This window comes from Cygnus atratus, chromosome 4 (genome assembly GCF_013377495.2).
Source record: "Cygnus atratus isolate AKBS03 ecotype Queensland, Australia chromosome 4, CAtr_DNAZoo_HiC_assembly, whole genome shotgun sequence".
NCBI classification, from domain to species: Eukaryota; Metazoa; Chordata; class Aves; order Anseriformes; family Anatidae; genus Cygnus; species Cygnus atratus.
The window spans coordinates 16,321,479-16,335,522 of record NC_066365.1 but is presented as its reverse complement, the minus strand read 5'-3'; the positions used below and the strand labels follow the sequence as shown (position 1 = coordinate 16,335,522).

Here is a 14,044-nt window from a genome sequence, read left to right as displayed (position 1 = left end):
TGATGAGGAAGCCCCAAGACAGGCACATGACTTATTCAAATCGGAAAAGTAACTGCGGGGTTTTGCGAGCGGGCCAACAGTTTTAGCAATGGTGTTGTTTTTAGATTGGTGACTGCAACATTCCCAGAAGCTAAATTTGTGTTGGATAAGCAGCTGAGAGAGGGAGAGAAATCAAAGAGCGTGTTCAAAGCAGGAAAACACAAAACACAAAAGCCCTGAGACTCAGTAGGGGACCACAAAAGACACAAACATATTTCTATACAACCACTTCAGCTATGAAATAAAATTTATGAATTGAGCATTCTTAAAGAAAATTAACACAAATTCAGTGTGCTCCAAGCAGAGCTTGGAAACTCACTGATCCTTTGAAACTTGAGGCCATTTTGTCTTTCCTCTGCTTACATTTGAAATGTTTATTTGGTAAACTGCTGAAAACAAGGTTCTTCTCCTGTTAACGAGGCAAATATTCCAGTCCTCGCTTAGGTAACACGTACAATAATGACATTAATTCACAGGCAATGGTTTCAAGTGACAGTTTTCTTCGTCCTCTATGAAAGGTTTTCCCCTGCACGTCCATAAAGTATGACAAGTGGCTGTAATGCACAGCAGTCCCTGTACGTCGTACCACAGTTCTGCCTGGAGGGTCAGGAATTAGACAAAAATGGGAAGATAATAGTAAAAAAAATACTGCTTTGGGAAGCAAAGAGAATAGCTTTGTTAGAGTCTGATGCAAATTATATATTATGCAAGTGTCATGGGTTTTAATGTTTTCTTTTATGGGACAGCTGCTCTTTAGCTGGTAATTAATAACTTGCAAGGGCAAATTTAGCATTTCATTCAGTGCTGAATGAGGAGAACAAGTGAAATTTAACAACCTGGATGTGGAGCTCTTTATTTGTAGCAGAACTGGCAACACATATCCTTTGCGTAAACATCAGACATGAATTTGGCACAAAGAGCAACATACCTAGGACTGCAGATCCAAGACCTAAGCACAACTTTATTTTTTTTTTAAGGCAACAAATAACTATGCTCCTCTACAAGCATTTTTAAAACTTCAGTTAGATAAAGAAGCACCACTGCATCTACCTGCAAGACCGCATGGACATTAAGGCTCCACATGTTACAAAGACCAAGTGAGAATATGCAGTGGCCTCTTCAAGACGGGAGTGACATGGGGGAGTTGCAGAGCAAGACTAGAATCAGAGCTGGGAGGAAGAATGATACCTCCTTACACTCTTACCATGTTGTACCTGCAAAGCCTTCAACCCTGTTTATGGGGCACAGATCCAACCACTGCTGACACTCCATGATGCCAGGCACTACGAACCAAGTCTTGAAAACGTATTTCTCCTCTGAGAAGACAGCTCTCGAAACAGTGGACCACGTTCAGGGCCTACAGAGCTCCAAAGCAAAGCTTGCTGGTTTGTAGGGAACACATGCATCACCAACTGCAATTGCTCTGGAGCCCAGGAAGCCAAGCGAGGTTCTTTGCAGATGATTCATCACTGTCAGTATAATGAGTCTGGAGGTCAAACTATGCCCTGCGCATTGCCTGAGCGACCCCACTGTTTCCAATTTCTTCTCCTCATTATTGCCAGGCACCGTGATGTCTACCTAATCGTCTGGGAGCATGCTTATTGCTCCATGACACCAAACTTTCAGGAAACAGTTGTCTGAGAGGGATAATTAAAGCACACAGCATGCATCAAGCAGCAGAAACCCTTCTCAGAAAGAATCCTGGTGTATGATAAATGGTACTATTTTTTCAAATGAAACCGACATCTGGAAGACTACATTTCCAGTGGCTTTTTTCACAGGAAGTATAATGCAAATTAATGGGAAAACAAGGTGGAATATACATGGTGCACGCAACTATGATGTTACATGACATCAATGAGTATCGTTACAGTCCCTGAGATTTTACAGGGCAGAAACAGCTTTTTATACTGAAATGCTGTATTATTTCAACACTGTATCTACTTGACTGTCTGAAACACCTCGACTCCCTAACCTAACTTCCTATATACCTAGAAGCTTTTGGGATCTTTTCCTACGCCTCAGATACCTTGTTCCCCCCTGCCTATTCCCCCCTGCAGACTAAACAGTAACTTGTTTACAAGGAAGGTGAAGAAATGGTTCATAAAAGTAATCTGCTGAGAGGAAAGAAACAAGTCTTTCATTAAAAACAAAACAGAAACCAAACACGTATATCGTAAGCAAAAAAAAGTCCCTGTGAAAGGGAGCCATCTAGATTAAATTGAGAATGATAGCCTCTCAGTGGATGTATTTATTACATTTATTGCATTTTTCCCTTTTCTTAGGATTCTTTATATCCTATGGAACCGTTGAACCTAGCTTAAGCCCCATATACTGTACTGTTTTTTGATAACAAAAAAAAAATGGCTTGATAAAGTTTAGAAATTGTTGGAGCTCTTCCCAGGATATGTTTATACATGTCTGCGTGATGGATTAAAAATCATTTTCCTTTTTAAACAGGTAAATGCAATCAGTGGCTTCTGATGATAGGCTTAAGTGCAGGCACTTGAGCACCCAAGTATAACCCCTGTGTATAAACCCTAATACCTCTCAGAAATGCACACAGCAATCCTAGCTGTGCCAATTTTAATTTAGGGCCCCATAAATTGCTTCTCTGAATGACAAATGTTTCCTTATCTCACTTTACTGAAGCTCTTTGCAGGACCCGAGCAGCTTTCCTGGCTGATCTCAAGTGATCTCAAGTCTTAGCACCAAACCAAGCAGCAACAAGCCTGGCCAAAGTGTGCCTTATCTCCCCCTCCCTTCTACCAACCTTACACAATTTGCAATTAACTTCAGGCAGCTCTGTGGAAGGCATGTAGTGCAGGAGTGGCCAGTGGCTTTCCTATATCACACCAGAGAGTTCCCTAATGATATTTTCATCCGTCTGATGTTCTATCCATAGCAGGCATTTTGATTTCTTCCTGGTGCGTGCTCAAGCAGCTGGTTAATGCTGCAGAAAGATCATCACCCTGTAGGACCCCTTTCTGCCATTGCCTCTTACTTACCCACACAATATCCCACCATGTTGAGATACTGCTCTTCCTTGCAGCTAGTCCTGCACCTTCCACCAGCCAGAGCTGCATGGGGATGGCAGGTTAAGCACTCCGACTCAGAAGGGCCGCGGCATGTCTTGCATGATGGGTGACAGGCTGGATAAGAAAATCAACACTCGTTACGCTCTCGGTGCAGTCCATCTTACACTCTTCCCTCCCCTGAAGAACAGCCCCTATAATCATCATTTACTCCTACAAAACGTGGGCATAAATTGATGCTAATAGCACCAGTAACTGGTGAGTTGTGGTTTGGAAGGCTCTGCCATCCTCACTTTGAATAAACAAGATGAAAAAAAGAGTTGAAGATTAAAACAGTTGCATTTGTTCTCTGCATTCATCAAGGTAGAGATCTACACAAAATATAAACAGATTGAACCTTTTATTCCTCCCTCCAGCATATGCATGCCTATATAAGAAAGAGAGGGGGATTGTATAAAATTACAGTGGCATGAGTTTGATATTCATGAGTGAGGAATCAAGGAAATTACTTCTGCACAAACACCTCCCAGACTGAAACGAATAAAAGCCGGCTGCTGTGCCAGCGCATTAGCTATTCTGTCTCCCAAAAGCTCAACAAAAGGATTGCAGAAGAAGCGATTAAGATTGCTCAAAACAATTTCACTCAGGCTGCTTTTGTTTCCTTCTACCTTTACAGCCAGATGCCATATTTCCATGATTTCCAGGCTAGAACTGAGGGAGACAGAAATACTACAGCTAATGATCTGTAAAAACCTCTTAAAAACTACTTTAAAAACTCTTTCATGAATAAAACCACACAACTTCAAAGTCTCCCACCTCAGGACTCCCCCAGGCAACATACAATTGCTCACTCCCCACGTGGAAGCTGGGCTTTTCACAGCTGCCACAGCATAAGGCTCCAGTGTTTAAGATCCAATGCATCAAGTCCCGCTTCCTTCCCAGCTTCTCAGAAATCATGCCCGTGAAATCAGTGTTCAAAAGGAAGAATCAATTTTCTAGACGCACCTCTATTAACTGAGCTTCGCCGTTCAAAAACTGCAGGAGATCTAAGCTGGCAGCATACAGAAAGATGCCACTTCCCCGACACTGAAATTCTGTTTTTTAAGACATTTACATAAGCCTGGGATATGGAACTGAGTAATGCAGCATTCAGCAGTTACCTCGGCTCTAAGGTGGCAGAGCACAACCTCAAAATTGATGAATCTTTACAATAGCCTGCCAACTAAAAGTATTTATAGAGTTGTTCCTTGGACGAATAAATTGCATAAACAGAGTGACAGACTGGGGAAGGGGTTCCTCTCTCTAAACCTGAGCCCTCGCAGGGAAGTGACTAATATAAATTCAGCAAATTTATCCTACTGCCAGAACAGATGCAGGGACGCCTGTCCCAATGAATCTATTATAAAACAACAGACACCTTTCGGATGACCTTGAAGGGACTAACCAGATTTCAAATGCCAGCATTTCCTCACCCATTGTACTTAGCCATTAATAATGAAAGACACACCCCAAAGGCTGTAATTTTCTGCAAGTGGCATACAGGAGTTAATTGATACAGTCACTTGGAAGGTCAGTAGTCACAGTCATCCGCTTAGATGGGATCAAACGACGTGACCAAGAAAGCCACTTGCTGACCAGTGGGCAAAGCTGAGACACAAACAATGCTGTCCCCTCTACCAATGAGGCATATCCGTATAGGTGATGTCTTTTCTCCTGTTTCTGCAGAATTCCTTCTTTCGAAACCCAGCCCTATAGCCAGCAGTGGATTAAAAATAAAGCTAAAGCAAATTCAATATGCTTATCTAGTCTAACAAAAGCAGACCATGTTTCAGTGCTGTCCAATAAGACCTCTTCTGCCACAGTGCGCTGGCTAAGAACATCATCCAAGCCTAGTGAAATGAAAAGCAAAATATTTTCAGGGAAGCTGTCCAGGGAAGCAAAACTGATTATAATTTACGATTCAATGTGTATGCCTCTCTCCCATTAGGAGGAGATTCCATTTTCTGAAATTGGAATATACTATTCTCCCCTGAAAATACTTAAATAGCCTCATATAAATCTGACAGCATCTCTAATTACATTGAGAAATGCTTTAGAAAACTTGCACGCAATGAAATTCAACAGTATAAGCTGCAGGTGCCTGCACTGTGCACTCACGGGAGCAGTGATCTTCGTGGCTGAACAGCCCCTCTGGGCACTCAGAGAGGCACCTGCCTTCCAGCAGGACGTGGGAAGACAGGCACGACGTACAGTCCTGGGAAGTGTTCCCCATGCAGCCTGCACAGGAGGAGTGGCACTCTGCAGGGAAGGGAAAAACAAGAAGATAGAGAGAATGAAATTGGTTTCTAGCTTATCTGTGTTGTTACTGTCCTAGAGCATAGCTAGATTGCTTTGTCCCCCAAGACAACAAGAAGGCACTTCCTTTACAGAATTGTTTGCTTGTGAAAGGTAGAAAGGGCAGGAGCGCAAAAAGGCAGCACAGCGCACTTCTTGAAGATAAGGGGCAACCACAGATAGCTGCATATTGAATGTCATTGCACCCATGCACCTCATTTCTGAAATGGCAAGCCAAGATGCACAACGAAGTGTAATACCCTTCTCCTCTGTAAGAGCCCCGAGTCTTGCAGACTTACAGAGTCTGAAATCATCCTTTGCTATCACCCTACAGTTATCCTAGGAAGGATTTTCTATCCAACACCAGTGCATGGTTTTCATCAGCTATTCTGGAGCAGTGAGAGCACGTGTACAGAGCTGCGCTGGCCACCGGACTTTACAGCTAGTGAAGTGCACGCTCATTAAAAGGACAATTCAGCAAGAATAAAGAGAGTGCAGTTAAAATGTCAGACCTCTTCACCTTGGCCTTTACTGGTACTGATTCTAAAACAAGCCAGCTTAAACTAAATAATCTGATCAAATAAACATACAAACTGATTATTTAAAAACCAACGTTAGTCTTTATAGGAACAGTGACTTGAGGCCACAGGTTCCACTGTGTTAGTCCCTGTTAAAATACACAGAGAGACTTCCTGCCCTCTAGGGAGACAAGACAGACACAGGGCTGGAGAGAAGAAATGAAATAGAATGATTTATGCAAGTACACTTAGCTATCTGACTGTCAGAGAGCCAGAGAGAGAAATCAGGGATCCTCATCACAGATGTAATGTCTCCAGGACTATCTCCGGCTCAGCTGACTCAAATCAAATCAGAGAGAAATCCCTTACAGTTTCATCAGAGAGATCTCACAGCATTCAAAATCCAGGGACAGGAATATTTCTGTGCGTTGATGAGAAATTCACAACTACAGAGGTAAAACTTTCAAAATCAGCATTTTAACCTAGATATGAACGTGTTTTTTCTGCACAGACAATGCAGGCATGCTCTATATCTATCGGGGGGTTACATTCTCAAAAAGGTGCATCTATAAATTTTACATCAATATTTTAGACGAGTAGCTCAAAATCTCAAATTGTGAACATTCACACTCTTCTGCAATAAATCAAAGGACTGTTCTAATGCCACTACTAAAACGGCAGCGTTAATAAAGCAGGGCTGTGCCGGCATTCTTGCCCAGTGACATAACTTAGCTCTGTCACCGAACTCTGCTCAGGCCTGTTTGTGCAGGTCTGCTCACCCACTTCAGGCAGCAGTATACAGATTTCTTCATTCGGTTTCTAGCCCATAACCTGGACTCAGCCAAGAAAAGCCATTCCCTGCCAAGGGACAGACACTGCTTGGATTGGAGGCTCTGCACTAATGCCTTCAGGAGCCAGCCCAAAGCACCAGGCCCTTTACAGCCTGTATATGTCACTGCTAAAGACAGAACCATTCTGTAAAAAAAAGATTTCTTCCTTTTTAAAGAGACCCTAAGGCAAAAAACGAGCCCACGGTCTCCTGTCAAGTTGCCATGAAGAGGCACAAGCAACATAAATTTATTTTAAATTACGTCCACTTCCAGAAAATATTTTGACCAGGAAGAAACAGCCATCACTAGCACTGTTGCTGCTGCTGGTTTTATTACTATTACTTTACTCGAGTGTTGTAGAGTCACTCTGTGACTGCTCTTTCCACACAGCGAAAACATTTGCCCCTGTGAAAGTATTGCTCCTTAGGTTTAGCATGGTCTGTGCTGCCACGAGACATTCCAACTCGTTCAGCCTGTATCTCTCTGCACTGTTTTCCAGACACTGCAAGATGTTTGTTATACAGACATCCAGACTGGCTGCCACAAGCTCTCTGTACAACCCAACTGACTGACCTGCTGATCCACCCAGAAACCATTCTTAGCTGAAGTCCACAACAGCTTTGTCTCAGAGCAGTGGGAAACCATATAAATCCCCCATGTACACTATCTTAGTCTCTCTTCAGACCTTCATGGGAATGCTTCCTACTTGGTATTTCAGGAGCAGTGATAGCACTCGGGCTGCAGGGCATGTATCAGAAGAGCTTCCTCAAAAGAAAAGCCTGCTGTGGGATGTCTTGACCTGCTCCAGGGGCTAAATAAAGAAAAAGCTCAGTCTTTTCTGAAAAGGATTTAAGGATTGATCCTGCTTCAAAATAAGTCAGTGCTAAAAACTGTATACTCAAATTCAATGAAAAGAAAGCTAAGCTAAGATGGCCAGACTTGAACCCAGTCACTTAAAAAAAAAAGAAGTAACTAAGTCCTTTACTTACAAATTGTATATAGAGCATATTTTCCTCCAGAAGCATTACAGAGGAGCTCAAAGCATGTTACAAGCAAACACAGTACTAAGTCTGTACAAACACATCAAATCCAGTGCAGCCCTGTGCCTCAAACAACTGCTCCCCTTCTCTACTCACGTTTGCAGACTCCCATGACATCCAGGTAGAACCGGGCTTGGCAGCGAGAGAGGCAAAGTCCATGCACGGCTCCTTCTGCAGGCTGGTGAGGCTGCAGCACCTCCTCTGGTGCCCAGCACCGCAGGCACTGCGAGGGCGCCGGGCCCAGGCAGGTGCGGCAGGATGGGTGGCAACCTGTGAGCAGGTGAGGAGTGCACTCAGAGCCGCAGCCTGAGGACAGCTGTCTCACAGGGACAGGCAAGGCCCGATAACCACGCAAACCTGGGCATCTCGTGAACATGAAAGGGGAGAAAACACTGGTTTGAGCCCTCCTGCTCATCCCTCTTTGCGGTTTTATATTGCTGTAGACGGTCTGAAACTCCAAGAGCAGACACCTTGCAGCAACTCGTGTGCTAAGGAATCTATTCCATGAAGGGATGGAGTGCTGTATTTTCTATGATGGAACAGCCATTTTGGAAAAAAGTATTTTTCACACCCCAAAATAACAGCTCTTTTCTCAAACAAGGTTGATAAAGTTGGAAGAAAACCGTGGTACCGTGCTACAGGCAGTCAAATTTCATTTAATTTCTGGAACTGCAGAGATGACCATAACCTCACTAGGACAGACAGCAAGAAATGGCAATCTGGAGGGCTTGTAGGAAGCTTAAATTCATCTCCTGAGTTTTCAGGTTTTCCATTGTTGCAAAACTGACCACAAGTCTTTGCAAGTATACTAGGCGTGTGTACAATTCCATCCAGCTCTTAACCTGTCTCAAGAAAAATTTGGAAGTGCTAGCAATGGACATTTATTTCAATAGCACGGAGAAAATAAAGTTCCCAATATCAGTAAATCCTGAGGGTGTGAAACCACAAAGTACTTGAGAAAATTTGATTTTTCTCAAAACGGGAAGCAATCGGTAAGCAAACGCAGGAATTACTCATTCCTTGACCGGTTTCGCAGAGAATAAAGGATCAGTGTCGTAACTGGGTGCACTCTGAGTGCCTTCCAACAAAAGCCAACATAGATACAGTGACTTACAGCAGCTGAGGAACTAAACAAAGTACATTGCTTACCCCTGCAGACGTCGTGATCCTGATAAAAACCCTCTCCACAGTCTCGCAGGCACTGGCCCTGGCGCAATGCCAGAGGAAGGGAACAGGAGGTACAGTGCGTGGCCAGAGGTCCCTCACAGGTGGAGCACGAATCGTGACAAGCTGATAACGAAAGAGAGCACACTGAACTGAAAAATCCTCATTTTCCTCCTCGCAAATTGTGTTGCTGACTACAGTACCCTCCAGGCAACAATGAAAACTCCCAGCTGGCACGATATTCAGCTGTGTGAACTAATGAGAGCAGAAGTGCACAAGCATTAATAACCAGGAACACAATAATAATAACTCCCACTCACGCAGTGTTTCGAACATGTATCTCAGTATGTCTCAATATGCTTCACAAAGCAAAAAGGTTATTTAAAATAATCCATCAAAACTGAACCAAAGAAAATGAAAAAATCAAATTCCCTAACCCCACTCTCAATTCTGCGCTCTTAAAATTCTTTCCCCAAAGGTAAACATTTGAGGAAAAGAAGACAACATGTGGACGGTGCCTGGAGAGACTTAAGAAGGTCCATGCATATATGTCTCTTACCTCTGCATCTTCCAAGGCTGCCTGGGAAATACCCATCTGGGCACTCTGAAATGCATTTCCCATTGTGTAACAGCTTATCTGAAGCACAGGTTAAACACTCGGGTTGGTCTGAATAGCATGTTTCACAGGCCTGGTCGCAAACTGACAAAGAAGGATAGCTTGTTAATGAAACTCACTCAATAAGCAGATAAAATAAAGGAAAACAAACCATGCCTTGTCCTTTCTTTGTCAGAAAGGCATCCTTTAAATGTTCCTCTCCAGCACAAGCAACCTTTCACACTTCCCTGGAATAAGTAGTGACATTCACAGGGGTAGACGTGTGAGTGCAGACACGTACTCACTGACCCGTATCATGTCCAGGACTCCTAAGCACAAACAGCAGGAACAGGTCTACAGCCACGCTACGTCCTCACATTCGCAGCCCCCATGGGGCAAGGAAGACTCTTATAAATCCCACTGGTCTTCTGTTCTCCATAAGCGGCCATTTGGAGCGAAAGGTTTGCATCTCCATGCCTGACCCAACTGTTACCACTGCTGGTGCTTTCTGGTGCTAATGCTCCAGCAAGGTGAAGTGGGGTGGAGGATCTCACTGCTGCTTTCCAGCTTCTGTTTCCCTGCCTGCAGCAGGGTTGCCTCCCATTTGGTCGGCACACACCTCAGGTCTGAAAGGATTTTCTTCCCGGCAGCAACATTACCAACTAGGTGGCTGAGCTAAAATTACATTAATGCTCTGAAACTCAGTGTAAAGGACTCTGCCTGCCTGCAACTTTTGTCTGCTGCCATACTGCGTGATACCTTATGCTGAAAGTGGACATCAACTTTGCATATTGCATGCAGACCAGACACTCTTCCATCTATTTTTTTTTGTTTCCTAATGAAAAGCTCAACCACCTACACAGTGAATCCAGAGACAGGTATACATGTCCCATGACATACAGAAAAAAACCTTCCAGCTAATGTTTTTTGCTTGGTTGGTTGGTTGGTTGTTTTTTTCCTGTTCGCCAATGGTCTCAGAAATAATCCATCTTATAAATCTACATAGCTTTGTACAACAAACATCAGTTCTCAGACTGTGCAGGAAGTAAAAGGTGGGAGAAAAGTTGAGCAGAAAAAATTATTATTTCTCCCCCCTCTTTCTCTTTTCTTCAAATTAAAGTTGTAAGTGTGAAAATGCATCTAAAGTCAAGCATGATAACGTTTCTAATCAATTCCTGTGGTCTGTATTCTCCCAGGCAATCAGTTCTGAAGGTAACTGACCTGTTGTTTAGGAGAAGCGGTATGAAACTCTGCCTTCCCTAAGTCAGCAGAACTGCTGCCATGTATTCAGAGGGGCCAAGCATTTTACTTAACCAGGTTTTGTTTCTTTTCACCAGTCAGACAGCCTCTCTTAGAACAGCTTACAGGTCTCCAGCTGGGTATCAAAATCAATGCTTTTGGTGGAAGATGAAAGGCCTGAATCCTGGTGGGTGTGAGGAACAGCTATGCAGTTTTGAGAAATCGCTGGCAATAAAATCACAAATATGGCCAAGCTGCACTGGAGTAAAATTTCACTTTAGGCTTACATTATTTCTAGCTACAGACGTAAGATTTCAATTCTGCGCATTGCAAAACACAGGTGTGTCAAATTTACTGGTATAGGCATCAACCAAACTGAAGGGGAACCCGGTCAAAGTGCGACTCATCCAGAAGTGGCGAGAATAGAAACAATTTTGTCAACATGCTCCAGGTTTTAGGCTTTCTAGCTAGCTGTGTCTCAGATAGGGCTATATAAAGACAACCAACCCCTGCATCAACACTACCGGCTATGCTGGAGAGTCCTTCAAAGCAGCTGGAGGTGGCTGCCACCAGAAACACAAGAAGGGCCTGAATGGTTGCAGGACATTTTAAAACCTTTGATTTTTTCCCCTTCACGATCTGTTTGACTTGGGTCTTTAATTCCCTCCAGCCTTCTCTTCCCCTTCTTCTGAGAAAACCTTTCCAGCTCTCAAGCCTCATCTGTTGTGCAGGTATTAGTTACTGTGATGCTGAATTATAATCAAATTTATAGAAACCTCCTGGCAAGGGTCATTTTTCTTTCCGCAGACAAATGGATTTGTCAAGCCCCCAGAAACAACTCAGTCAGGCTTTCAAGCTGTTCAATGAAGGAAAAAAAAAATTAAACCCTTCAGCATCTGATTATCTTAAATGAATTAATAACCTTACAAACAAACATCAGCTTTCCTCATCCGATATTTATGCACGAGGTGCATCTGGCTTCTTAGACATGAATAAAATCACAGCTGCTGCATGGCTAAATGAAATATTGATTTCTGTTTTGTAGAGCATTTCTCAAGCTTCTTGCAATTAGAGGAAGAAAACAGGCATTTACCACTACAGATTCCATCCTTCAGATAAAATCCCTGTCCACAGCTGGCCACGCAGAGCCCTGCTTTTAGCATGTGTGACGTGTCTTTGCAGGACAAACAATTGTTGGCAGCAGGTCCCCAGCACGAGGAACAGGACTCGTGACAAGCTGCAAGAAAGAAAGGTGAAAGATTAATGAACGATCGACTTCCAATCATCTTTTTAAAATGAAGAATTTGCAGCAATTCACTTATTTGCAATTTTGTACCTTAAATTCAGAGGCACTCACTACTTCAGAAAAGGGAAAGAAGACAAAGGATAACGGCTTTTGCTATGTTAGTATTTTCAAGTCGGCTCATCTCAGGGGTACGATTTACACCTTTGTTTTGTACATGCAGTGTGACATATAACATACATCGGCGTTGTCTCTGGAGCTGTAGTCAGATTAGGAGAACATTGGTAACCCTGTCGAGTCCTGCTCATCACGGTGCTGGGTGCTGCATGAGCCCAAACGGAAGGGAAGTGGGAAGAGTCCCTGTCACACACTACTGAAAAAACATTCCTGCAATCAAATCCTTGCAGCAACTACTGACAGTAAGCCAACTTCATGAGCAAACACAAAATCAGACGGCAGGGGTGCAGTGAAGATCCCGCAAAATTAGAAACAAGATGGCCTACATCCAGAAACAACTCTTTCTGCCCTGCCAGGACTCTGCACCCGTGCAGGAATAACTCAGTTCTGGCTGTTGGCTGACCCTTGTTGGGCAGGGCAGAAATTCCTCCATGATCAGACTCAGTAATTCCTGGGGACATGGGGGCAGTGGGTCCCTGGTCCAGGACAGTGTGCACTGCCTGTCTTTTCTCTGACACCATATACCTGAAGTCCAGCACATGCCGGCAGTACAGGCAGTAAAAATGCCCTTTCAGGAACCTGGGCACAGGAACACGTAGGCAGAACAGTCATCCTCAACCCATGATGATGTCTTACAATTCAGCTAATAGCTGTAGGGAGATCAATTCTGCCTCCCAAAGCAGCTGTTGAACAAGCTTTTTATTTGAATTTTTATTTGAATGAGTTTTATTTAAAACTGTCCAAATTCAGCTGTGAGGAAAATGCAGCCCACTGTGCTCACCATTTATGGGATCCGTGCAGAAGACGCACATTAAATCCTGTCCTACCAGTGCTTGCACTAACTGTAAAAATTACAGTTCCTTTAACCATTACATTTTTTTCTCGATTACGCCCAAATATGTACTAAAGATGTTCTTCAATTTAGTCTTTCACAATGAGGCAGGTACATGCTTGTGCTCCCAGACCACAGCAGGTGGGATAAAACAGCACCTTATGACACTTGCCCCATATCCACAAACATGCCTGAAGTTGCAGCCACTCAAGAAAAACTCACCTCTGAGTTAAGTGTAAGGCAGGGACCAGCAGATGCAGCAGCAGCTGGTCAGCAATAAATCTGGCACTCTCTGGGAAGCTTAATCCACACAACTAAGAGCACGCCTATGTACGGAACAGTGACAAAAGCAAACACCTTCCAGCCAAAATAAACCCCTAAATGAGAGGCAATTCTTCCTGACCCCAGGAACAGGTGAGAGTGAAGTGTTTCCAATCCAGGACGACATCTAATATTTCAGGGCAAGTGCAGAACGGAGAAGGAATGACTATGCAGCAGAGCATGTAGCTCTAAATAAGTTTACAGCAAACAAGCAATCACCAACACTCCCCTCTCACTCCTGTTTTGCATGGTTTTTATGCTTCTTCTGTCTGCTTCAGGCCATAATTGCTCTTGTGGTTTGTTAATTAACGAGATGGAGCACCTATGTTTGTGCTTATATATGAGTCACACTGCGCAGAAGACAAACACCCCATCTGAGTGGATCTCATCACTCCCCAAGGCAGGGAAGCGTTATCCTCTCCATCTCATAGGCAGGCAACTGGAACACAGAGAGGTGTGATGTGACATGCATGGGGTTAGAAAAGGGAGAACTTATGGGGCCAAGGCACAGGACATTTGAGTACATGCCCAGCACTTGGTCCTTTGACCTTCTTGATTTTCTTTCTCCCTAATTCCACCTTTATTTATTTTACCTTTTCTCATCTTCCTCTTCTATTGCCTTGCAACTGGCTGTTCACTTTTCTCCTGCATTATTCCTCATGTCTCCAGAAAGCTGT

General features: G+C 43.6%; 1 protein-coding gene across 1 annotated transcript in view; it reads right to left on the bottom strand.

Moving 5' to 3' along the window:
* FRAS1 (Fraser extracellular matrix complex subunit 1) overlaps positions 1-14,044 on the bottom strand; it is a 109,708-nt gene that overhangs the window by 70,563 nt on the left and 25,101 nt on the right. The window contains exons 14-19 of the mRNA XM_035541468.1: positions 11,888-12,031; positions 9,520-9,660; positions 8,946-9,086; positions 7,893-8,066; positions 5,232-5,372; positions 3,048-3,191 (exon numbers count right to left, since the gene is read on the bottom strand). Coding sequence (XP_035397361.1) covers positions 3,048-3,191; positions 5,232-5,372; positions 7,893-8,066; positions 8,946-9,086; positions 9,520-9,660; positions 11,888-12,031 — 885 coding nt within the window. The remainder of the gene's footprint in view (positions 1-3,047; positions 3,192-5,231; positions 5,373-7,892; positions 8,067-8,945; positions 9,087-9,519; positions 9,661-11,887; positions 12,032-14,044) is intronic.